Source organism: Sarcophilus harrisii, chromosome 5, assembly GCF_902635505.1.
Source record: "Sarcophilus harrisii chromosome 5, mSarHar1.11, whole genome shotgun sequence".
NCBI classification, from domain to species: domain Eukaryota; kingdom Metazoa; phylum Chordata; class Mammalia; order Dasyuromorphia; family Dasyuridae; genus Sarcophilus; species Sarcophilus harrisii.
This window is the reverse complement of record NC_045430.1, coordinates 268,669,238-268,695,335: the sequence shown is the minus strand read 5'-3', so window position 1 is coordinate 268,695,335 and position 26,098 is coordinate 268,669,238. Positions and strand designations below refer to the sequence as shown.

Below are 26,098 nucleotides of genomic sequence, written 5' to 3'. Positions count from 1 at the left end.
CTCAGTTTCCTCATCTGTAAAATGGGCTGGAGAAATGGAAAACATCTTCAGTATCTTCACACCAAAAAAAACACCAAAGGGGATCATGAAAAATCAGCACAAGTGGAAATGGCGGCCACAACAAAGGAAAGCAATCCTACGGAAATAGCTCTCCCCCAAATTTTAAGTTCACAGACCCATTGACCTAGAGCATTCACCTATGTGATAACCGGTATCCAAAGTAGAGGACTCCGAAATTATTTGGTTAATTTGGAAAGTCAAGTTAACAAGTACTTGTCTAGTGCCTACGAAGTGCCGGGCACTGATCAGAAACACTTCAGCATATTGAAGGCTTGCCGTCTGATTGTGGATCGTGGAACGCAGGACTCAAACGTGGGCCCTTCAAGGAAGGGCAGAGAGGCAGGCGTGCGGCTGGAGGCCGGCTGGAAGGACGCTGGCGACGTGGGTCCCAGAAGAGCTGCGCTGACATCTGCCTCCAGGATCCAGCGGGAGACCCCGAGCTTCAGCGTTTGCAAGTCAGGTCCCCGGCTCATCAAGGTGAGCGCCGTGGGAACGGTGGAGTAGGGGGTGGCCGGGTGTGCCCCCAGACTAGGATATGGGCCCGTCATGTGGTCAAAACGTGGAAGGCCCCCCCAAAACCATTCTGTGATCGGGAGCCCTGGCTGTCCCCGCCGGGAGGCTCTGCCTCCCCGCTAGAATCCCGCCCTCCCAGCCCCCCGGAACACCCGAGGCTTTCCCGTGAGGATTATTCACAATTTCCCAGTTGTGGTTTGCTTGGACGCAGTTGCTGAGCGTTGTCAGCCTCGCTAGGCTGTGCGCTCCCCGAGATCAGGGCCTGCGGTTTGCTTTTCTTCGTGTCCCTGGCTTAGCGCGTTACCTGGCATATAATCGGCGCCTAATAAATGCCTATGGCGGCTGGAACCACAACCCTAGAGCTCTGGGGGGCTCCTGGGGGTGGGATATGGGTGAGGGTTGAACAGATTGAGAGGGCGGCTCACATTGGCTTGGGCGCCCTCCTTAGGGAGATCCCAGAGCCGCTGCCTGACTGACAGAGCCGCCACCCGGGGTGTCTCGGCTCCGGGGGCGCTGGGTCATGGGGACGCCCCCGCTGCTTTCCCCTGCCTGGCCTGAGACCGCTCGAGGCCTCGGCCCCGCCCCGTTAGTGCGCCCAGCCCGGGAGCGCAGTGTGCAGGGAGGGGGGGGCTTTCAGACCGAGCCCCACTCAGCCGGAGCTTCCTTACCTTGGGTGTCTCAGACCCTGTGGCAGCTGGCAACCCCTGGGGATCCCTTTTCCGAATAGGTTTGTGAATGCACAGGGATAAGCCGCGCGGGCGTGTGCCCCCAAATACCCCCAAACGGCGGCGACATTGAATTAATTATCAAAATGTTTTAAAATTCCCCCAACCCAGGTTAAAGGTCCCAGCTCTTAGATAACGTTTGAGGCGGAAGGGGCCGAGAGCAGCAGGCCCTTATGTTCCGGGCCAGGCCAGGCGGGGTTCGCCAGGGCTCGTCTGTCCCACTGGCTCAGCGGGGGCGATGGGGGTCTTGGGCGTCTCTCGGGACGGAGCCCAGACAGCTCCCTGGGGCGTCCCAGGGCTCGGCAGCAGGTGACAGATTGGAAAGACCTTGTTCCAAAAAGAGCCAGATCGTTCCCCGGTGACGGAGGGAGGGGGAAGGATCCCAAGGACACGCTCGGGGCCCTTGGATCTGCTCCTGGTGCTTGTCCCAGAGGTGTCCCGGCTGGTGCCGCGGGCTCAGGGGGCCGGCTTCCCCAGAGACGCTGTCTGTGTACCAAGATGGCAGGGCCCGAACCGCCCAGGGCCGCTGGGCCCCAGACGGGGCAGGGAGAGAGCCGAGGCCCGGCCTCATTCTCAGGCGGTTAGTGCCTAAGGGAAGGGGCCCTTCCTCCTCCCCCAGCCCCGGCCTGCCTCGAGTCCTTCTCCCAGCGTCTGGCCCCTCCTCCCTGTCTCTCCCCAGCCCCTCTCATTAGACCGGTGTGGGTCTAAGGGCATTTCTCCGTCCCACCAGAACTGGCCAAGGCCTTGTTCCTTGGGCCCTCACAAACACCCCGTGAGGCAGCTGCTGGAGGTAACGGTGTCTCCACTTATAAATGACAGGTCTGAGCCGTGTCCGGGCCGGGGGTTTGCCCAGGATCCCCCAGCTAGACCGCGTCGGAGGCAGGATTTCGGGCTCTGAACCCACTGCTCTTTTCAGCTCTGGAAAAATCCCCAAATCACAGCAACAGGGACAGGTTTTGTGCCGAGTCCCGGGGGCCCGGGGCTGGCCTGGATCACCTCTGAGGCCGCTTCCAGCTCTGCTTTTTGGGTCCCAGGCTGCAGGACGGAGCCCAAGAAAGCCTCTGGCTCTGGGGACAGAGGTGACCCCGAGAACCTAGTTTCGGTTGGAGATTTTAGGAGGCTGAGACTGGGCCTGCTTGTGGGCAGAAAGGAAGGTGCCGGGCTCGGCAGAGAAAGGAGATAATTAGGGTATCTGTGTCCCAGAGGGCGCTTCAGGGAACGGGTCCCATGTGCAGAGCCCTCAATAACAGACTTCCTTCTGAGGAAGGAACTTCTCCTCCCTCCTAGTTGCAGGTGAGAAAACTGAGACTCGGGGAAGTTGCAGAATCTTGGGGGCAAAGGGAGCCCAGGCCGGCTGGGAAGTGCTCAAGGTCGTTGTTCAGGGGCTGAGACTAACACCCAATCCTAAGGACTCTCCGCTCCATTTCTCTTTCCCCTGGGCCGGCTTCTCTCCCAGAAGGAGGGTTAGCCTTGGAAAGGAGCGGAGATTATGTTGCAATGAGCTTTAAACCCCCCCCCCATCCCCAATCCCAAGTCATTGCTGGGCAAGGGGTCAGCACTACTGGTAAACAGAGTCCCACGGCCCAGACCTGACTTCTAACTCTTCACCTTACTAACTACGGGACTTTGACCGAGTCACTTAAACTCTAAGGGCCTCAGTGTCCCCATTTATAGAATTGAGGCACTGGACAGATGGCCTCTGAGGTCACTTCTAGATTCACTGCTGGGCTGCCCGGCAGAGAATACACCTGCCCTGGAACCCGAATGACCTCGCTCAAAACCCAGGCCTTCCCGTGTGCCCCTGGACAAAGCACTTACTCCTCGCCTGCCTCAGTTTCCTCAACTGCAAAATGGGGCTGAGAACAGCATTTAGTTCTTGGAGTTGAGGGATCTGTGAGATAATATTGGCTGAAGCCTCAGCACACTGCCTGACAGAGTAAATAAGCCCTTAAAATGTTTCTTCCTTTCCCCTCTGATTCTCTTTCTTTGCCTAGAAAATAAGAGCATTAGATTTAAGGGCCCTCTAGAAATCTGACCTTGGACCCAGGCACAGGCATCCCTTCTTTCTTCCTTCTCCCCCCTTCCCCCCGCCCCAGCACCGACACAAGGAGTCAGATAAGCCTTTGCTCCCATCACCCTCCATCCTGCCTGTATATTCTGTCACTGGTCTTCTCCAGCAGGGGAGGGGGAGCAGCCCTGGGTCGCAGCCACTGGAACGCTTCTAGATCCCCAGAATTCCGAGTTCCCCCTCCCCCTTTCCTTTTTCCCCCAAGCCTGACCCAAATCATGCTGAAGGATAACTGACAGGCCAGCAGGGGTGGGGGTCCCCCTCCGGGGAGGGCTGCTAATCTCTCCCGCTCAGTGGGTGCTCCGAGAGGCCCCGCCGGAGGACGAGGAGCTGAGAGACAGCCATTGAGGGGGCAGGGATGCTAATGCCGCCATCCTTCCTCCAGAAATCCCATCAGCCCCCAGCCTTTTAGTCAGAGCTTTGATTTAAGTATGTCTCCCAATCTTTGATCTCTGCCTCTGTCAGCAGTTACAGTAGAATGATCCGGGGGCACGAGCCGGGAGAGATGCCTTTAAAAAAAAAACAAACTTTCTTACTAATTCCCCTCTCGGTTTGTGTGTATGGTTCTGGGCCCCCCCAGCCCCATTATATTTTCAAATTTGGGTCTCCTAATTGTCATTGATAAAAGCTGAAATCTGCAGAAACTGCTCAGACCTTCAGTGAAGGATCCCGAGTGTGTCCCCAGGAGGAGAGCAGCGGCGGGCAGGGCAGGAGGGAGGGAGGCAGGGGCCTAAAGTCCAAGTCCTTCGCAGCATTCCCGGGTGCGAGAGCGGGCCTGGAAAAACAGAGGCCCAGAAACGAAAGCGCTCCAGCCGTGGAGCAGCATGGGGGATTGTTGGAGAAACCGAGCTAATGAGGGTTAGGGTTAGGGTTAGGCCTGTTTCCTTAAAAACGGCCCCCACTGGGACATGAGACATTTAATGTAAATTCCAAATTATCCTTTAGCACCGAAGAGCAGGGCGAAAAGAGATTGGGCGAGCCCCAGATAACGGAGAGCCCCTCTTCACGGAAAGTGCACTTGTCCTTCCCTCCTCTTGGTCCCCTTTCCTGTGCTTTAATGACCTAGATTTCCCCTGCCCTGAACCCTAAAATTAGCCTCATTCATCTTGGAGTTAACAATTAAGTACCCTATATTCTGTTTTCGTCACCATCCTTAATAACATTTTATAGGAAAATAGGCCTCGTTTGGCAGCCTTCACCTGTTAGAAATGAACGGGGATGGGGGGGAGAGGGGGGAGCAGTCTCAGGAGGCTGGCTAATTAACTGAAAGTAAGAGTCTCCATTTTTTCCATGTCTGAAAGGCACAGGGCTATCCTGGGGAGGGGGCAGGAGAGGGGCAGCCAGCAGAGCTAAGACACCTTCAGTTCCTCCAGCCTGAACTCAGCACCCTAAGGAAAAGTGGGGTCTCAGGTTAAAATGCTGCCTCCAGTGTTACTGCCCGCGTGAGCAGGGCAGAAGTTATTCCCTCGGGGCTCATAAAATAGGGCATTCAAGGCCCTTTCCATCTCTTAATGTACTTGGCATCCCTAGAACTTGCAATTCAACTTCTCCCCTCTTCCTTGATGGAGAAAGAGCCCGATCAGGGGTCAAGAGGTCTGGGTTCCAGATCAGCCTTAACATCCAGAGCAAGCTCATTTGCTCATCTGTAGCATGGGATGTCTCAGAAGTTGTCAGGAAAAAGGCTCCGGGGGACCCCCCAGCCACAAGGAGCGGGAGCTGCCCACAGGCCTCCCTGCCAAGGAGGCAAGGACCTGGCCAGAGGCAGATGGAAGCTCCTCTCTTCCCTCCCTCCTCCTCCTCTTCCTGCTCCTCCTCCTCCTCTTCTTCCTCCTCCTCTTTCTCCTCCTCCTCTTCCTTCACCTCTTCCTCTTCTTTCTCCTTTTCCTCCTCCTTCTCCTCCTCCTCCTCCTCCTCCTCTTCCTCCTCCTCCTCCTCCTCCTCTCCTGGCTCGTATTTCTTGGACCTAGAGGCAGAGTGTGTGCATGGAATCAGTCACATTTACTAATTGATTATGCTGTGCCAAGCACTGGGCCCCGTTCTGATGGGGGAGAGCCGTGGAAACCCTCAGGAGCACACTCAGGTCTTGGGAGGAGAAGGGCCTAGCGGCTCAGGGGACGGCGAGGGCTTCTCCCAGATGCTGGTGTTTTTGCCAGGTCTAAAGGGAAGCCAGGCAGGAGAAGGAGGAGAAGAATGGGAGCAAAGATGGATGCGCAAGTCCCTTCCAGCTGGGAAATTCTGTGAATAATTAACGCAGTTTGAGAAAATGCCCAGCAGATGTTCCCAGACTGGCCCAGGCGGCGCGAGAATCTCGCTGGCTCCCGTTTGCCGGGAACAACCACGGTCACAAAACTCCAGGAGAAGGAGAAGCTGGTGTTTAATCCACCTGGCAGCGGCCCATTTAACAGACAAGAACGGTGCGACCCCTGGGCTTCTGGCTGAGCTCTCCTGAGTGGAAGTTGGGAAGAATAAGAAAACCAATATTGCACATTTCTGTCTCCTCTGGCACTTTCCGGCCTTCATTGGCAATTACTCCATTCCCCGGCTCACAGATGAGTTTGAAGTGACTTGGCCCGCATCATATAGCCAGATCCCAGCCCTGTGGCTGAGCCCCTCCGGCTGGGAGCCGAGCAGGGGCCCCGGGGTGCTCCTGAGGCTGCCTCCCCGGGCCTCTGGGCCACAGTTGTTGTTCCAGGAGCCAGGTTATATGGGGAGGAGAAAGTCCTTATCAGAGCCCATGGGGTTCTTAACCAGGAGTCTGCTAGCCTGTCTCTTTAAATTGTGGTAGCTGTTTTGGGTTGTGGTTCAGTGGTTTTTGATCATGTCCAACTCTTGGTGATCATACCTGGGATCTTCTTGGCAAAGACGCTGGATTTCTTTCTCCAGTCCATTTTACAGATGGGGAAACCAAGGCAAACAGTATATAATGATTCGCCCAGGCTCACACAACTAGGAAGTGTGGAAGGCCTGATTGGGACGAGGTCTTCCTGACCTCAGGCCTGCTACTGTGTTCCTGTCCATTGTGTAGCCACCCACCCAGTGTGTGGGTGCACTGTAATGTAGTTGTTCTCTTTTATAGTCCCCTTGGTTTTATTTTTGTGCACATAAGAATATGAGTTGGGGGGGAACGGTTCTTAGCCATGAGACAGGGGAGGTGGAGGTAGGACCACGGGAGCTCTGGGCACTCTGCCCTGGCAGCCCCTGCACAGTCTGCCTAACCTGCTTTAAAGCCGGCAGGTTGCACCCTCCGTGAGCCGGGGTCTCTGGGAGTGAATAAAAGCTGTAGGAAAATGCCATTCAATATCGAAGCTTTGGTTTGTGCTTCTGTGTCCCAGCGGGCCCCCAGGGCACCTAGTAGGTGCTTTCTAGTGTTGTGCTTTAGTGTTGTGCTTGGACGGGAGCAAGGGCGATCTCACTGGGTCTCTGGAACAAAAGCCCATTTCTGGCAGGAGCCGGGAACACTCCAAGAAGAAGGTGCCGAAGGGCCGAGCCAGAAATCCTCTTGTGCAAGTGCCAGGAAGCAAACACAATTGCCCCATTTGTACAGTTACCTGCCCGGGCTTCCTCCTGCACAGAGGAAAGAACGTGCTCTTTGTGTCCTTCACATCCAAGTGCTGGGAAGCCTCCATGTACCTTGGGAGGTGCTGGGGGGGGGGGGGCATTCAGCCCCTTCTCTTTCCCAAAGCAGTTCCCTCTCCTCTTGGAGAATCCCTGAGGGCCTCTGGCAGCCCGGATTGGGAGGCAGGTGCTTCCCCTTCTGCTAGGAGGGGAAGTCACGTCATTGGCTCAGACCAAATGATGGAGGTCCTTTGGAGCTTTCAGCCTGTCCTGAGTCCTGACGCTTCCTGGCTTGGATGCCCCACGGGGAAGACTTAGCTTTCTGATGCTCAGTTTCCCCATCTGTAATAGGAACGAACATGCCAGACGAGGTGAGCTCTGTGCTCTGTTCCGGCTCCAAATCCAGGAGCTAATCTTGGATCTCACCTTTTTGTAGCTGGAAAAGCAGCCCAGTAAAGACCACATCCTTCCTGAGCCTCAGTTTCCCTTTTGGCAAGATTGGGATAATATTATTTACACTGCCCGGCTTACAGAGTTGCTTCTGAGTGCTTACAAATCTTCATGTCCTCTAAAAATAAGAATCGTTGTTTTTTCAAGATCACATAAAGGGTAATCGGGATAATCTCTGCCTTCCCTCGGAGTGGCTGGCATCGATACATATGGAATCCTGAATCCTGGAATTCTGTACATTAATATATATGGAATCCTAAATCCAGGCTCAGAGGCCAGTTAGTTCAACTCCTCATTTTAGAGATGAGGGAACTGAGGCTTCTGGTAGTTAACTAATTTGTCCAGTAGGACAGCAGCGTCTGCTCTGTGCATTGCCAGGCTGGTGCTGGGCAGCACGTGATGGGGAACAACCTGACTGTGCCATTTACTGCCTAGCGGACGCCAACCTGACAAGTCACTTGACTCAATTTCCCTTTTCCTCATTTCTAAAGTGAGGGAATTTGAATATATAGTCTCTCTTAGTTCTCATCCTGCTTTCTCTCTCTCTCTTTCTCTCTGTCTCTGTGTGTGTGTCTATCTGTCTGTCTGTCTCTATCTCTGTCTCTCTCTGTTTCTGTATCTCTCTCTCTGTTTCTCTGTCTCTCTCTCCCTCCTTTCCTTTCTCCCCCATCTCTGTCTCCAACTCTCTGTCTCTGTGTCTCTCTGTGTATGTATCTCTCACTCTGTCTCTCTCTGTTTCTGTCTCTCTCTCGCTCCATCTCTGTCTCTCTCTCCCCCCTTCCTTTCTCCCCCATCTTTGTGTCTCTGACTGTCTCTCTATTTCTGTCTCTTTCAGTTTCTGTCTCTGTCTCTCTCCTCCCCTTCCTTTCTTCCCCATCTCTATGTCTCTGACTCTGTCTCTGTGTCTCTTTCCCTCATTCTCTCTTTCCCTCCCCTCCATTCCCCTTCTCCGTGCTGGGAGAGAGAGCACACTGGTTGACAGAAGAGATCTTAACAGTTTCAAGCATTGGACTGGAACTAGCAAGATAAAATTCATCTGGAATAATGCAAAGTCTCATCCACTTGGGTATAAATAATCAACTTTACAAGTAGAAGACGAGGGTAGGAGGCACCGGGGAGCAGGTTTGAAAGAGATCTGAGGGTCTCAGCATGTTACCATTCTCAAGGAGTCGTCGGACACGACAGGCACCTGAAGCCATCTTGGGTTGATTAGACCCTGAGCGCTTCCAAGGATCAGGAGGGATGAAAGCCTCACCGTCCTCTGCCCTTGTCAGACCTTATCTAGGTTTAGTTTGTTTAGTTCTGAGCATTGGAATATAAAAAGGTTCACTGGGGAGAGCAACCTCTAACTGAAATCCGGCATTTCCATTATGAGCCAGGAATAAGAAGCCCAGTGGTGTTGGGCTTCCCGGCCCGCTAAGGATGAGGCGGAGGCCGGGGTGACCCAGAAAGGGCGGAGACCCCTCTGATAGACCAGAAGCTTCTCCAGGGCAGGGCCGATATCCTTGCCCTCGGCACCAGGCCCTGCCCTGCCTTCCTGGGTGAATAAAGAAAGACTTGTTGAAATGACTTGCATTTCCTCCTTCACCCCAGAAAGTGGAAGCCAGTCTATTTTTTACTGTACTTCTTTACTTTTTAAAAAATTTTTAAATAGCAGTTTCCATTTTTACTCTTCTAAAATATTTAATTCTCCCTCGGAAGATTTAACATCTTATTTCCTGAGGATTAACTCTTCCATTTTTAAAGAGGGTGCCTTTATTTAACTCAGCCAAGAATAGTTTTTTTTTTTTTTTTTAATCAAGTATATGGCGGTCAGCCGGCCTCTGGGTGACCAGAAGGCCTTGGGACTCCCTCCTTAGGCCCCTGCCTTCCTACCAGGAATACTTAAAATCAGTTTGTTTGTTTTTTTATTAAACCCATGCAGATTTTTTTAAAGCAAAGTTTCACCCACTAAGACCATTTTTAAGGGGATTAATACTCAATGCATAATGCATCTGGGAGAGAAGACTCATTGCAATAACCCTTAATTGGAAGAAGCAAAAAAAAAAAAAGTCAGCTGTCACAAAGTACAGAGAATCCACATTGGAAATGTGAAGCATGTTTTCGAGGTTAGCGTTGATCCTGAGCCAATCAGAAGAGGGAGGGAGGGCGGCCTCCCGGGCGCCGTAAATATCCTGGATTTGGCACCAGCCCGGACAGTTACTGTTACTGGGAGCATTTCCCTAATTGTCTGTTAGTTAAGGACTGCCAGCGAAGGGGAAGAAACACACAGAGAGATTCAATAAAGCCTCCGCCACGCCGCCTCCTTTTTTTTTTTTTTTTGCAGGTCCTAATCAAAAGCTTCATTTCTCCCTCCACTTGAGTAATTAAGTCGTGTGATGTTGATCTGTTGTGACTGCCCCCAAATCTTTCAAGGCCGCAGCTTCCTCGCCCCCCTTCCTGGGAGCTGCTCCCCCCCTCCCCGACCTTCCATTTCACCGAATCCTCCCTCCTTCCCCTTTGCTGACTATCGGCTATGTCTGGGCTCTGAAGCATCCACTCCGTGGCATCGGCCAGGAAGAGAGATTGTTGGGATTCATCAATCTCCAGTCCTCCTCACAACAAAAGTGGCCTAACTTCATTTTGATGATTGCTGCTTTATCGTATAAATCTATACATAAAATAAATACTTATAATATAGTTTTAGGTCTGACATTGCTAGACTACCTTCCTTCGAGATTTTTCATTAATTCCCTTGATATTCTTGATCTTTTCTTCTTCCAGATGAATTTTGTTAATTTTTTTTAGCTCTATAAAATAATTTCTGGCAGTTTGGTTGGTATGGCATTGAAGAAATAGACTAACAGGTAGAATGGTCATTTTTGTTTTATTAGCTCGGCCTACCCATGAGCCATTGATATTTTTTCCGGTCGTTTAGCTCTGTCTTTATTTGTATGAAAAGTATTTGTAATTGTGTTCATATAACTCCTGGGTTTGTCTTGGCAGGTAGAGTGGCAAATGTTTTATGTTATTTAAAGTTATTTTAAATGGGATTTCTCTTTCCGTCTCTTACCGCCGGGCTTTGTTAAGAACATATAGAAATGCTGAGGATTTATGTGATGTAAAAATTTTGAAGGGATGTACAGAACTAAGTGCCTCTTAGATGCAGATGAGAGCACCATGGACAGTACTCTGGACCAGGAGTAAGGAAGAAAGATCAGATCCTGCCTCAGACACTTATTTAGCTGTGTGACTCTGGACAAGTCACTTAATCCTGTTTGCCTCAGTTTCCTCATCTGTAAAATAAGTTGAAAAAGGAAACGGCAAACCATTCCAATACCTTTGCCAAGAAAGGGATCTCAAAAATTCAGGTATATATAAAAATAACTAAATAATAATACCATTTCCCAGAACTGGTGGGGGGATTAAATGAGATATTTTAAAGAGCTCTGCAAAACCTTAAAATACTATTTTTAAAAACTCTTATCAAATAAAAGATTGCAAATACCTAGTCAAGAATAACTGAGGGTGAGGGGGGGAAATGACTATTTTTGACTTTTTGCTAGATCCAAATCAGAAAATAACTGACCGGTTATGATCATGCTTTTTTTTCTTCAACATTCAGATTTGATAGCTAATGAAAAGAGAGTATTTTTAAGCCGTCTTCCATATGTATTCTCAAGCCAGATAAAGCACACACAGCACCTTGCATGACTTAAAATATTCCATAAATGTACTTTCATAATCATAATTATTGTTGTTTATTAGCGCGTTATTTTGAAAGCACTGATCCAGTGTGACAGGATGGAAAGAATGCTGGATTTGGAGCCCAGGTTCATTTTGGAGCTCAGTTTAGAGCTGGCAGGTAGACTGGCCTTAGGTCATCAATTCTGAGACGGTTTCTCTAGTCTAACCTCCTCCTTGTTATTCATGACAAAACGGAGCCTTGGACCAGAGAGAAAGCGGTACCCAGAAGATCACAGCTAACAAGTCACTGAGCACGTGTGGCCCCCTCAAGTTCTTACTGATGCAGAAAATGTCTCCCTTCTGGCGCAAATCCTGCAAACCTAAATTGCATTTTTTTAAAGAAAGAGTGAACTAGGGCTCCCCCCCCCCAACACACTCGTACATGCGTGTACGTGCACACAGAGACTTTCTTGCTATTTCAAAGCTTTCCATCCCTGCATAAGTGAGAGGCTTATAATGGGCAGCCTCGCTCTTCGCTCTCCCCTGGGACCTTTTGATCTATAAACCCAGGGAGGAAAGAGAGGCGTTCTGTTCCCCCAGGGCCAGAAGCACCGAAAGCTGGCTCATCTTAGAACACCTGCTGCACCGTGGATGTTCCTGCGGCAGGGAACTTTGATGTTCAGCCGTGGGGACCCACTGCCATGATCTTTTCCCTCCTCTCCCCACACCAGCTGTCTAATGGCTGAGAACGCGGGGCGGCCTTTGGGACCTGCTGGGGATGAGGGGGGAGAGTGTCCCTGCACCAGAGTATCTGAGGTGGCGGGAGCATCGCACATCACAGCCAGGGTTTCCGGGTCAGAAAAATGTCTGTCTGAGCCGGCGGTTTCCCTCACTTCCCGGGGATGCTCAGATGCTGTTTTTCATGCTCTTTCTAGATTTAAGGCTTAGACCTAGCCCTTCCACCTCGTTCAGGAGCCATCGCGGCAGAAGAAACGTAATAAGCCATTTCACGGCCTCGGCCCTGCATCTGACTGCTGGGAAGCAGACAGTGTTTGGTGACAACAGCCTTGACCTTCTGCTGGAAGGCCTGGCTTAATCACCTTAGAGCCAGGGGAGCATTTTGGCTTTGTGTAAAAACCAAGAAGGACGATTTTTAAGAATCCTTCCCCAGACAAAAAGCGTCCTTTGTTCTAGGTATCCTCAGAACTGGGCAAATAGGCTCATTCTAAATGGAAGCGAGGTCTCTGAAGGGCCGCCATCGCCAAAGAAACAACCAAAGAGGGGCTGGAGCATTGGTGGCCATTTGGGGCAAGGCTTTGGATGAACGGACGTGGTCACACTCGAGGTCTTCCTTCTCTGAAGCAGCCACTGATTTGTGTAAAGCAGTAAAAACAACCACTGTTCAGTTGCCTTTCATCCAGGAGTAAACCTCCTGGAAAGGAGCAAAGGGACGTGGCCAGAGGGGGCTGGGATGGCTATCAGCTCTCAATTTGCTTTGGCCCCAATATGTAGTAGCTAGGTGGCCTTGGTTGTCAGCCTCGTTGCCTCAGTTTCTTCATCTGTAAAATGGGGGTCAGAACAGGATTATAGTCAATCTCTACTGAAGCACTTGGTCTCAAACAATTGCAGGATGGCAGCTGCTGGACCAAGCTGGAAAGTAGTGGAAGGAAAATGGTCTATATTATAGACACAAAGCACTCATCATCATGGTCATTAACAATTACATAATGTGAAGTTTGCAAAGCACTTTAAAGCTGTTATCTTAAATCTGTGAGTTTCACAGTAAGCTTAAGATGGAAGAATTGCAACTATTATCCCCATTTTAGAGAAGGGCAGACTGAGGCTCAAGGAAGTTACACAGTTAGAAATGCTGTCACCTGGATGCATATTTTCCACTTGTGCAGGCTATTTGCACACCCTCCTGCGAGGGAAATGCTTTGAAGTGCAGCCCACTTTGAAAATCTTTCCCAAGGTTTCCTAACAGACACAGAGATGGGAGATCTTTACTTGGGGCTGGCAGCCTCTCTTCAGATACACTATTTAAAACATTCAGCCTTAAAGTCTGGTTGCTTCGTGTGTGTGTGTGTGTGTGTGTGTGCGCGCGCGCATGTGTGTATACATGTGTGTGCATGTGTGAGTGTGTAGCTCATTTTAAATTTCCACATTTTTTTCTGTACGTCTCACACAGTTTTTTTTCCCCTCTGCAGTTTGTCATGAGAAGATTAACCTTGATTCAAGGAGCTTTAGATCTAATTTAGCCCTTCCTGTCTTAAGGAAGACACACATTTTCATAGGGCGTCCTTAAGGTTCGCTGTTTAATACTCGCCACGAGTAGTGCTGCCTCCTGGGTCAGGAAGCGGTAGATGAAGAAGTGGATACATGGTGTTTATGATGTTACATCCACAAAGCTGTAAATGGAAGATTCTAGTCCCATTGGGCAAGAGGAGATTGTGGCAATCCAAGCTAACCCAGTCTCCTTCTGGTGAAGGATTCGAAAAGAACCAGTAGAGAATGGCCAGGAATACAAAACAATTTGGGAAAGAATTCAGAACTCACCACCTTGTTCCTCCCCCGCTCCTGTTCCAGATGGAGGCAGGAGGACCACTTGCTTAAGATGATGGCCAGAGCCTTGGTTTCTGGGGAAGGAGAATGGGGTTAGAGATAAGGGATCAACGCCTGACTGCCAGTGACGAGTTGTTTTTTTAAGTTACTCCGCTTGGGCCCCGCCTCCAGGTCTCGATTCCATCATCCGTCCCGTGAGAGGATGGGATAGATGACGTCCCAGGACCACCTCTCCGTGACCCCATTCTTGATTCTGTGTAGTTGAGTCAGGGCTGTTGACTTCTGAGTTCTTGCTGGGTCCTGGATGTCTTGTCATCCGAGTGTGAAAATTAAGAAGCGGTTATTTGCAGGGAACAAGTGGAGGCGGCTGGTCGGCCAGAGAGAACGGCCGACCAGCAGAAAACGGACCCGGTTCTGTACTTCCTCCCCTCGGTGCTGGGCTCTGGTCAGGTAGATTGGCTGATTCTATTAAAGTGTAAGTATTAGCAAATCGAGATAAATGTGACCGTTGCTTGGTTACTAATCCAATCTGAGAAGGAAATAAAAATAGACTCCATAAATTTAGAACTTTTAGGCCATGTGCCAAGCCAAGTATTCCTGCTTGCCTCCATTTGACAATCCTTAGATTGAAAGGGAAGGTGGGTGTGGGTGTGCATGTGTGTGTGTGGGTGTGGGTGTGTGTGTGATAGGTGGTGCTTTGTGTTGACAAAAGCAGGTGCTCCTTACCTGTGGCAGGATCAGGTTACTCAGACACTGTCAGGTAGGGCTGGAGGACTAGGGGATGGGAAGAGGAGGAGACAGGGAACAGATGCTACTTAAATAGGAAAAAGAAATTCCTCGAAATTAATCTGATTAAAAAGCCAAAAGGGTACTGTATAATTTAAGCCACATTATACTGTCGGAAGAAATAGGATAAAGGTTCAGTTTTACTCATCTTAATATAAAAAATACTCTCTTTCCCTCCTAAGAAGCTTTCCCATAAGACACTGAAAATTAAGAAACACTTCTTTATTATGTGATCATAGTAATTATAGAAACGCCACCCTGAGCCGGAGTCTTGGGAAAGCCTATGGAAAATAGATCAATGCATCTTCCGCATCCCTGATTAGGGACACTTTGGGGGGATGAAAATGATACTTTTTCTGTCTCAGAACAGCAAGATTCCAACAAACCCCAAGCTCCTGCTGTTCTATGCCTCGCCAAGCATTTGGGGAAGGTCAGAGGGTCGTGGATGCAGATCCTCAGCCTCCGGGGCCCACTCATTTTGCAGAGGGGGAACCGCGGCAGGACTGAGAATCGGCAGGGCCTCCCCTCCAGACCTGGAGATCTCTAAACCTCCTGTAACCAGCAGCTCAGATTGAAACCCCACAGGAGAATCCGTGGGAGGGAAGATTGTCGAGGAGGTTTTGGAAGCGTGAGAGGATAAAGCCTGTCCACGTTGTGCCAGCCCCTTGGGACGGCCCAGCCTGCCCGCCCCTCTGGAGAGCTGGGGCTTCCATTCCTGGGGCCATCACTGACACTCCTGGCGCCCGTGTCCCCAGGGACGGTCGTTCCCCTCTCCCTGTTCCATATTCTACGGGGGAGAAAAGGTGCGTAAGCTTGACGGTCCCTTCCCTTCCCTTCCTCCTCTTTCCACTTTTTACCCACTTGACACGCTTGCTTCATTCAGAACGCCAGTTTGAACAGGCAATAAAAGAAGGACCCTTTCTGTCAGCAAAACAACCTGGTTTTCATTGCTATTCTTCTGCTGGTAGAGAATTAGCAAGCTAATTGTTCTTTTAAAAGATTTTTTGGGTGTTTAAGCAGAAGACTGATTTTAAAAAGGCCTGGGCTAGGCTTGCCGAGGAAAACCATTTCGGTTGAGCCAGTGGCTCTTTCCTGGCTTTCTCATATCAGAGAATGACATATTCTGTAAACTTTATTGCACTTGGAGGTGAGAAATGTTTTCCTTCAACTGACCTTAGGAGGAAGTAGTATACTTATTATTATTTATACTATATATTTATTTTATTTTTTTATTTTATATTTTTATTTTGTTTTATTATTTATTTTATTTATTTTTATATTTTTTATTATATTAATTGTATTTTATTATAATATAATTAATATTGTATTATATTAACATATTATTTATATATTATATATTTATATATTACATTATTATAGTATCCCCATTATACAGGTGATAAAACCAAGTCTCAGATACCTTCAGTCCCCCAGCTAAGAAGTGAAATACCAAGACTTGCACCTCCGTCTCCTCTTTCCAGATCAAACCTTCTAGTCTGCCCTTGTGGTCTGCCCAGTTTGAAATCAGATCACGACATTGCGTTTGGTGTTTAAATGCCTCTTCTTGGCCGAATAGCAAATAGTCAAGTAAGTTTGGAGAAGTAAAATATTATTCTCTTGTTACCTCTAAAGTATGAGCTAAAAAAAGAAAGATTAAAAAAATCCTCCCAGGAATGGGGGGGGGGGGGTGTGAGGGTGTGACTTAGAAGTGTGTGTGTGTGTTATTTTAAAAGCCATATGATAAGCGGATCCCCTTTCGCAAAGAGCACACGTTCGTTCCCAAGCCAGGAAAACAGTTGGCCCTTTTTGGGACCCCCTGACCCCGGCTTCCCTAACCCTCTGACCTTGGGAATTTGAACCTATAACATGAAATGTCTGTCTGAAAAAATAGCACAGTAGCCACAAGAGCATGAAATGCTCCTTTTCTCTACATCTGCTGAGAAAAGGAAGATGTTGCACGACGTCCCTCGGCTGGCTTGGCTTGGAGCATGGAGGGAGGAATCTGGCTTTTAGGCGCAGCATCCCTGTCCCTCTATGTCGGAATGTCTGAGATGGGCCTGGTCATCCCAGTGCCCGGCCCGGCCCTCGGGTCAAGCTGAGCCCAAAAAGGAGGGATCGGCAGCTTCCTCACAGGCTGACTTTTAGCTCTCTTTCCCCCACAGATGAGGGTTTTGTGGTTCTTGTGCGGACTGAAGATTGGGCTTTAACTTTCTCCCATCTCTTTTGAGCCCGAGAAGGATGGAAGGGTGGCTGAGACAGACCTGGGAGAAAAGGAGAAGAAGGAGCCCGAGGCTCTCTCCGGTCGCTATGGGGAAGTGGGCCAGAAAGGGGAAGGAAGATAGGGACATGGGCCCGGGGGAGATCCGTCCGATTTATCATTGTCCATAACATCGGTTCTATTGCATAAGTTTTGTTGCTGAGATCAAATCTTGTGTGGGAAGCACTTTGTGAGCATTAAAGGGAAGATCCCAAACAATGGCATTTATATATGCATCTAGAGACACGTGTATGTAACACTTTCAGGTTTGCAATGTGCTTTGTTTTGTTTTGTTTTTCCTGAAGCAACTGAGGTTAAGTGACTTGCCAGGGGTCACACAGCCTGGAAGTGTGAAGTGTCCGAGACCAGGTTTGAACTCGGGTCCCCCTGACTCCAGGGCTGGTGCTCTGTCCACTGAGCCACCCAGCTGCCCCATTGCAATGTGTTTTATATAAAGATTGACTGCTGTTATTATGTTTATCCCTTAGGTATCCCATAGAGATTCCAGAAGCTAAAGCTTTCTCCTGCCCTACCTGTTCTTTAGCCAGAGATGCCCTCTCCTGCTGGCATCTCTGTCCAGCCAATACCTCTATCTCTCTTTCCATCTCTCTCTCTCTGTCTCTCTCTCTTTCTTTCTCTCCCCTTCCTTCCTTCCCTCCCCCTTCCTTGGACCCAAGCCCAGATGTGGAGAAGCAGAGAATTCCAGGAACTGCTTATTAGTGGTCTCAAAGATGCGAATCAGCCAGAGCTCCCTGGGGCCCGAGACAAACTTTGTGCATCCATTGGAGAGCCAGGACCCAAGGTCAGAGACTTTTGGCATGTTTTATGCCTTGATTGCTTAAAGAAATAAAAGCCTTGCTCATTGGGAGGAAATTATTTTTCTTTCTCTACTGAATCTTACTCCATGATCCTTTTTTAGGGGAAAAGAAAAAAATTTATCCCGCTTTAAAAGTAAGAAACATTTAAGGGAGGAGCTCTTACCGAGAATCTATAAGCTCAAGCTCGGGGCTTAAAATATTTTGTTAACTGCATTGCAACATCATTGCTTTGGCTTGATGATCCTGCATTTTATGCGATTAAGAAAAGGGTGTAGAGCAAAACCCTAGGGTCAGGAGGAGCCGAGTTCAAATGTAACCTCAGACACATAATGTTTATTAGCTGTGAGACGCTGAGAAAGTCACTCAAGCCCAGTTGCCTTGGGGAGAGACAGAGAGAGAGACAGAGAGAGACAGAGGGAGAGACAGAGACAGAGGGAGAGACAGAGAGAGACAGAGGGAGAGACAGAGACAGAGAGAGAGAGAAGAGAGACAGAGAGAGACAGAGAGAGAGACAGAGAGAGACAGAGGGAGAGACAGAGACAGAGGAGACAGAGAGAGAGACAGAGAGAGACAGAGGGAGAGACAGAGACAGAGGGAGAGACAGAGAGAGACAGAGGGAGAGACAGAGACAGAGAGAGAGAGAAAGAATTTAAAAAAAAAAAAAGACTAGACAGAGCAGTTTCTCTGAGACTGAAGTCCCTAGGAATTCTCCCCCCCCACCCATGTTTTTAGGCCTCCAGGAACGCTTCCTGCCCCCGGCCTGACGGAGGCAGCCGGGCCCGGGCAGCAGTGTGGGCCCTGTGGGTGAGGGGGGTGGGGGCTTTCTGTGAATCCCTAGCCTTACACCATGCTTAGGGCACACTGGGGGTTTAATAAATGCTCATTCTTTTCCCCATTTCTCAGAGGGAGACGGGCTCAGCAGGGAGTAATGTACCCAGAGCCTCCCAGGAAGACGTCCCTAACTCCGAGCCCAGGTTTTCCCCAGCCGGAGGCACGGACGGGAGCAGGGAGCAGGGACCGTGCTCGGCCAGCAGCTGAGGGCAGGGAGAAGCCGGGGGAGACAGGCTCGGGCTCCCTGCGGGGCCTTCCCTCAGTGAGTGGGTCTCCCTCTCATGGGGGGGCCGCTCGCGGCGGGCCAGAGAGGGCTTTTCCGGGAGGGAGTTCCAGGGGCCGCGGTCTCCCCCTGCCCGGGACAGACTGTTCTCAGCCTGGGTGGGCCCCTCAGCGGGGCCTCCGGGCCGAGGTTGGGAAGGGGCCTCAGACACCGCAGCCCCCCCCCCCCCACGCCCTGTTGCGTTCTCTGTCTCGCCGCCGGCTGCACCAGCAGAGAAAGGTCAGAGGGGTCGGGCCTTGGGGAACAGGAGCCCAGCTTTGTGGCATCCGGGCCAGCGGGCAGACTTAGTCACTGCTCATTTTTATCCAGGGTCTGCCTCCTCCTCCCCACTCTGCGCCCCCAGACACCCTCCTTTTTCTGGGTCTTTCCCCTCCTATTTCACCCCACTCTGGGCCCGAGCCCGGGCAGCCCGGTTCCGTCCCGCGCCGCGCTCTGAGGGACCTGAAGGTCGCAGACAGACAGAGGCCCGGCGGTCCCCCTTTTAGCAGAAGCCAGAGAGGCGCTTGGGATTTGGCGGGAGTGCCCGAGGGTCTGGGACGACACCCCCGCGGGGCCGGAACCAGGCTTCCCAATCCTGGACGGCCGGCTCCCTCCCGGCTGGCGCTCGTTCAGTTGGGACCCCTCGTTGCGGCCCCACTTTTGGGTTGTTTAGCAGCTTTGCCATTTCCTTCTCCGGCCCGTTGGACAGATGAGGAAACTGAGGCAAAGTTGGTAACTTGCCCAAACCACAGGGCTGGGCTGGGCCTCCTGACTCCAGGTTATGCCCGTGGCTCTAGGATCGCCGCAGTGGGAGCACAAGGTCCGAGTGGGGCCCGGGCGGGAGCACCATGTCTGCCACTTACCAGCCGTGGGCCTGTAAGCACTTGTTAGATCCTTGTCCATAAAATGGGCCCTGGCCTCACAGGGTTATGATAAGGACCAACTGTGGCAAGGAAACCAAATGCCTGAGCCTGGTTCCTCCGAGTCATCGCTGTCCTTACATATGTCTAATGATCTGATCTCACTCATCGATAAGGGCCCCAGCTCGCCTGGGCTGCAGGGCCTGCCACGGGGAGACGGGGAGACAGAATGGGAGGACAAGCCTTGAGCGGCCTCAGCCCCACGGAGCCCGTCTCACCGTGCCGTGTTGCTCAGGGGACTCGGAGGTCAGCCTGAGGATGGCCCACCCTCGCCAGGGAGCTGCCCCCGGCCCGCCAGGGCAGCCCGTCCCTTAGAGAGATGCCCTTCCCGCAGCAAGCGACAACACTGGCCACTTGGTGATGTCTGCCACGTCCCTGACTCTGCCCCCGGGCCCAGAGTGGAGCCGCTCCGTCTCCCGCATGACAGCCCTTCAAACGCTTCAGGACAGCTCGTGTTGCTGCCACCAGCCTCCCTTCCCCCCGGCCAGACGTGCCCTGCTCCTCGGCTGGCACAGATTCCAGGCCGGTAACCCCCCACCTTGCCAGGGCCCCCTTGGGGCGGCTACCTCTCGGCAACCATCAGGCCTCCTTGGGACGGACCCCGAGCCGGGGGGACCATGGGGGTGCTGCTGCTGCTGCTGGGCTGCATTCTTCTCACACAGAGCCTCGGAAACGCCAAGGGCGAAGGGCTTAGAGCATGCGGGAGACATTTATTCTCCAAGACGTTCCCTGAATACTTTCCTATTTTTCTGAGGAAAACTGAGCAGGAAGAGCCACCCCCAAGTTTCTGGTTCCTTTCAGCTTCTCTCCTGCAGTTTAGAAAGCGTTTCTCTTGAGGGGCATGCTGGGGAGAAGGCACTCCAAGCCTCTCATCTCCTAGCATTTAGTGACAGAGACATTAAGAGCCTTTTTTTATCGAAAAGTCGAAATGGTGCTCTTCAGTCAGAAAGTTATTTCTAGGAGAATATAATAAGAACACTTGACAAGCCTTCCTAATTTTGCAGAAACTGAGTGGCAAGGGCAGCAGAGAGCTGGGAGATTTTGAGTCAAGGCCCTGAGTCTGAATGGGGCCCGGGCCCCTTCCTCCTTGGATGGGAACGTTCCACAGCAGGATCGAAAGCCAGAAAGAGGAGGAAGAGATGACAGGATTGGGAGGGAGGTGAGGGTTGGGGACAGAAAGAAGGAAGGGAAGCTCATCTGTACTGCGGGGAGAGGCCTTCCCGGCCTTCTGCTGGCCGCTGTGCCTGGCCTCCGGACTCCCAGAGTTCCAGCCATTGAGAGTCACCCTTGACCCTTCCAGCCTCCGCGTTTTATACAAAAAAATCACCTCGGTGTACACTAGCAGCGGCTGACTTTAGAAACTCCGTGGGACCCGAGAGTCATGTAAGAGAGCAGGGCTGGCCGGTGCAAGTAGCTGACCTCTTGTCAGTGGGAACCCTTAGATCTGAGCTTGCCTCTCAGGGGCTCTGTTAGACGTAACAGTCGCTCCCATTCAGAGCACTCTCAGCTCACACTTGCAAGCTGTGTGACCCTGGTCAAGACACTCCACTTCTACCTCAGTTTCCTCAACTATAAAGCAAGGATAATAGCACCGACAATACAGAATTGTCAGGATCAAGTGAGATTATTTTTTTAGAATGCTTAATAAATATCCATCTCCCTGCTCCCTCACACACACACACACACACACACACACACACACACACTAGCATTATAAGATGAACAGCAAAAAAAAAAAAGTTTTACCCATTTTATAGATAAAAAATCTGTATATGCATAAAGTATACATTAAGACATTTTTGAGTACAGCCAGAGTTTGATGTTTAAACAAATCCGAATTTGGAAAACTTTAATAAACCAAAGCTTCCTCCCTTAATTCATTATCATATAAAAACCAAGTTTTCCAAAATTAGGTTAGTTAAGGCAAGGTACGTGACTCATTTCTTGGAAACGGCGCGGCATAAAATGCCATGGTGAGAAGCAGGGCGGCTCAGTGGACAGAGAGAGCCTAGATTTAAGTCTTCTCTCCAGCACCTACTGGCTCTAAGACTGAGCAAATTATTTTATTTCTAACTTGAACAACTCTTTAAAAATTTCAGAGGTGTTTCTGTTATTCTATTCTTGAAATTATATTCCTCTCGTAGATGTTTCTGTTGTCTCTTCTTCTGATCCTATTATTGAAAGATGGAGTTCCCATTCTGGGAGTCCTCGCACCAGTGACATCGTGGGTGACTATAGGAAGGTCCAAACCCATTTGGAGCTCTGCTCTAACTAGCCTCACAGGGAACATGGGAAGGGCAGGGACCACCGGGAGGGAGTGGGACCTATGGCAAAAAAATCATCATGGGTCCTAGTTTTGAATCCTTGCTTGACTAATGGATTTTTCCTAATGGAAACCAGGGCCTAACCTTTGTGTGGCCTACGACCCCAAATTTCAAAACAGATCCTCCTTCAAGGGAGCAGATTCTTCACTGTCAGTGAAATCACTAAGTGGATCAGTGACTGTCAGGAAAATAATAGCACGACGTGCAAGATGCCCAAGACTCGGTCAACAAGCGTTTATTAAGCACTGACTGTGTGCTGGGCATTATTTTGTAGAATGAGCTGAAATTCCAGATTCTGATTATAAGGGAAAAGAAACTCTCTTTCCTGGTGTATCTAAAAACAATCCTCGACTCCCTCGTGCTAATAAGTATTCATTGCAAAGACACATTCTCTCCTCAGTGAATCAGCCCCTAAAAAAAGCTTCCCCTGGATGCGGGATGAAGCAGCCTCCATGAAATGATCAGCTGCGTATTATTCTCCTCCCAGGTCTGGTTTTTCCCTCCCTGTCCCCTGCTTGGAAAGTCTGCATACAAATATAGCAATCAATCGTGGAAGATGCTGCCCTGCGAGATTAATTACAAATTGAGGCCACAGTGTCTGGCCCGAGCATGATTGATCTTGGAGAGGAAATGCAGTGGAAAGCTAATGCTGCTTTTTATCTGGGAAGCAAAGTTCAAAGATGTTTACATTCTGCTGGGTGGGCCCGGCTGCCGACAGGCGCCCAGACGGATGGACTCGCCCATTGGCACAAACGCCGGACAGTACCACCCGTCAGCACCCACACTGGATGGTGCCGGCCGTTGGCACAAACACCAACCAGTACTGGCCATCGGCACAAATGCCAGATGATACCGGCCCTTAACACCCACACCAGATGATGCCGGCCATCTTCCCGACGACCCATAGAAGTCACCACCGGGCCCTTTAGGGAGGGCTGAACATGGCCCAAACCATGACATGGTTTACAGGCCTGGGGTCTCTGCTGCTCAGGCTCCAAATCGGGCGCCTTAGAAAGAGAAGAGAGTTTTCTGGAGGTAAAATTGTAAGTCTGGGAGCTCAAAGGGTCCTTGGGGCCCATTTGGGAACGAGCAGTCCAGCGCCTTCATCTCACAGATGGAGAAGCAGAAATGGAAGGAGAGGAAGCAGCTTGCTCAAGGTCCCACATTCGTCAAGCATTGGGACTGACCCCTGAAATGTGCACATCCCAGCTCTGCATCCCAGGTTCTTCCCCCTTTCCAAGGGGTCCTTCCGTATTTTGCGTGGGAGAAGTGCGGTGGGACGCAGCTCGTCGGCAAAGCTTAGGAGAGCAATGATCCCATGGTGAAACCGTAGTTTTGCCATTGGATGGGAGAAAGTCCTATTACTTCTTCTTTCATCAGTAAAATGGGACTAATCCTATACTGGCCTTTCATTCTTACAGTGTTGTGAAACCCCAAAGAGGGTCTCTAGACCAAACGTAATGTGTGAGATAAAATGAATCTTCATTTCCAAATATAACCCTTCTTCCTTCTCTACCCAGCAAATCCTTGTAACAGAGAAGGAAAAATAAAAGGAGGGGCAGCTGGCTACAGAACTAACCAACCCATCAGCCCTTTCTCTTTTTTTTACATAAATTTTTATTAAGCTACTATTTTATTTCCCCCCCCTCAAATTCCAGCAGCCTTTTCTTCACCCATAGTCCACCACTTCTACAAAGGTGAAAGGAAGGGGCAGTTTCTCAACTCTTCCAGGCCAAGTTTGGCCGTTGTAATGATGCAGCGTTTTTTTTGTTCTTTCCGCGTGAGCCTCCGGAGCTGGCGTGAATGTATAGGGTTTCCTCAGCTCTCCTTCTTTTAAAAATCCCTGTTCCCAATGGTTCTGAAAGCAAGAATAGCAAATGTAGCTGAGAGAGCCTAGAAACTATAGGATTTATCTCACTTCCTGCAAGTGCAGGGTCTGGCTGAGACCAAGAGAACAACTGGCCAGAGAATGAGTCAGCAGCAGAAGAACAAGTCGAAGCCAGTGTTCTCTGACTGACTCACCGACCACTTTGCCTCTTTCTTTCCATTAACCTGCCCCTTTTTCAAAATTTCCAAAGGATCGAGTGAGAATGATCAATTTTCTTACAGGAACAAACAGGAGACAATGGAAGTTGGAGAAAGGAAGACGAGATAAGCTGGGCTTTGCTGGTTTACCATCTCTCCTGCTAAGGAGAACAAGAAAAGGTGAGTGCGCATGTGTTTATGCCCCTAAATAGTGAGATAAAAACCCTACCTGGCCAGCTCCTGTGACAGCCATTACTTATTCTGAAAATTAAAAAGAAAAAAAAGGTTGTGGGCAGCTCATAGGGTGGAAATTTTAAGCTTCTGGGCTTATGGGTGCAGTGGAAAGAAGGTTAAATTTGGCAGGACCTGGATTCAAATCCTAACTGCTTACCCACCCCATGAGTGTGTGGCCTTAGATCCCATCCCTGCTGTGGGTCTCAGTTTCCTCTTCTGTAAAGTGAGGGTTTCAAATAGATGCCTCCAAGTTTTAAATCTTGGACCTTACAAAATGGAAAATTCCCTAGCCCCAGAGTTGAATGGTCTGGGTTCAAATTCTGACACTTGGACTTTGGACCCTAACCCCTTCTGACCCTCATTTTCCACCTCATCCTTAAAATGAAGGAGTTAGATTAAATGGCCCGTGAGGTCCCTTCCAGACCTAAGTCTCTGTTTCCTCCTCATCAGATAGAAGAGACGGTTCTTCCCTAGTCTGTTTTAAGAAAAAAAGGCGATTTGGGCCCCCCCAGGGCCAACCATCCTGGGATTCAGTGGGGCTAGAGGAGCTTTTAGCCAACATTAGGGGACAAACAGAGAAGGAAAAGGGGGCACCTTCTGGGGGGAGATGAGGAAAGGAGGTGCCACTGGCCAGGGTCCTCTGTGGGAAGGGGTGAGGGGGGTCCGACTCCAGTCCTGTCCCCACTCCAAGCCCAGGTACCCTGCTTTGTTCGAGGCACTCCTGCTTTGGACCCAAAGAGGGTCTCTAGACCAAATATAATGTGTTTATGCAAGGTCTAAAGACCCTCTTCTGAGTTTCCCAACTAAGTGTGAAGGGCCAACAGTGGATTATTCCCATTTTACAGCCGGAGAAGAGAAGTAATAGGGCCTAGTCAGTGTCTGGGGGGAGCTCCAGCCCCAGGAGCATCCTCGGAGGGGGGCAGGCGGCTGTTGCCGGCCCCCTCGGCCCGCCCCCTCCTCCCCGGTAAACATTTACCCAGCCTGGCCAAGGTTACCAGAGAATTGACAGGCTCTTCTAATAATTAATGTTAATGAGACAGCTCCGACCCCTTAATGAGGTAGCCTGGACTCATTTGTTTAATCTGCTGGCTCCACAATGGGCAATAAATACAGGCCATCCAGCCTCCCTTCCGCCCTTAATTCAGGAGAGGCTGTGGTGGATTTTGTCCACATTGGCTCATTCAGCAGCAGGCTGGGCTGCCAGGAAGATCAGGGGCCACTGGGGGAGGCTGGGGTCCACTCAGAGAGGCCAGGGTCTGCTGGGGGAGGCCAGGCCAGGAAGAGCTTTGAAGGATGCTGGCAGGTCCTGGGGTCTGCCCTCCACCCATTTCATGGGAACCCTATTGAACGGCAGAGGAGAGCTTGGCAAGGGCCTCCTGGGGGCTTCTCCACTCCCGGGTTGACCAGACAGGGCAACAAAGCAGAGGAAACAGGATTAGCGGCCGCTTTGTGGGCCGTGACTCGGCAGCGACACGCCGGAGCGGGGGAATTTGGCAGGCTTACCCTGCCAGGATAAAGATGTAGCCGACAAGGGCCCGGCATTAATGCACCGCCATGACCAAAAGCAAGGAAATCTATTTGCATGCAATATTAACCGTGCTAATCACCTCGGCCGGCAGGCCTGGTGGGCGGCCCGGGCCCCTCCAAGGGGCTGTCCCTGAGCCCGGGGAGGAAGCAGCCCCCCCAGCCAGAGGGGATTTGAGGCCCCTTTGTTTTAGTCTTCAGCTCCCACCGGCTCATGCTGGGGGTCTGTGAGGCGGCCCCCGGGAGCAGGGGAGAGTGGGGTTCAAACCTCCTTCAGAAACATGCCAGCCACATGACCCTGGCTAAGCCTCAGTTTACTCCAGTGTAAAATGGGGATAAGAACTACTACGTGCTGGGCACTACACTAGGTACTGAGAGCTGCTGTTCAGTCATTTCACTCATGTCTGACTCTCTGTGACCCCTTTGGAAGTTTTCCTGGCAGAGACACTGGCGTGATTGGCCATTTCCTTCTCCGGTTCATTTTACAGATGAGGAAACTGAGGCATTCTGCATGAAGG

General features: G+C 50.6%; 1 protein-coding gene across 3 annotated transcripts in view; it reads left to right on the top strand.

Moving 5' to 3' along the window:
* LOC116419588 (formin-like protein 16) overlaps positions 1–26,098 on the top strand; it is a 101,312-nt gene that overhangs the window by 70,999 nt on the left and 4,215 nt on the right. For 2 of the 3 annotated variants that reach the window (XR_004229836.1, XM_031940452.1), the window contains exon 4: positions 23,907–24,002. Coding sequence is in view for 2 of the 3 variants with exons in the window: in XM_031940452.1 (XP_031796312.1) it covers positions 23,907–24,002 (96 nt within the window). In the remaining variant the exon portion in view is untranslated. Of the gene's footprint in view, positions 1–23,906; positions 26,009–26,098 lie in introns of those variants that run through there. The other variant, XM_031940450.1, reaches the window with a different exon arrangement.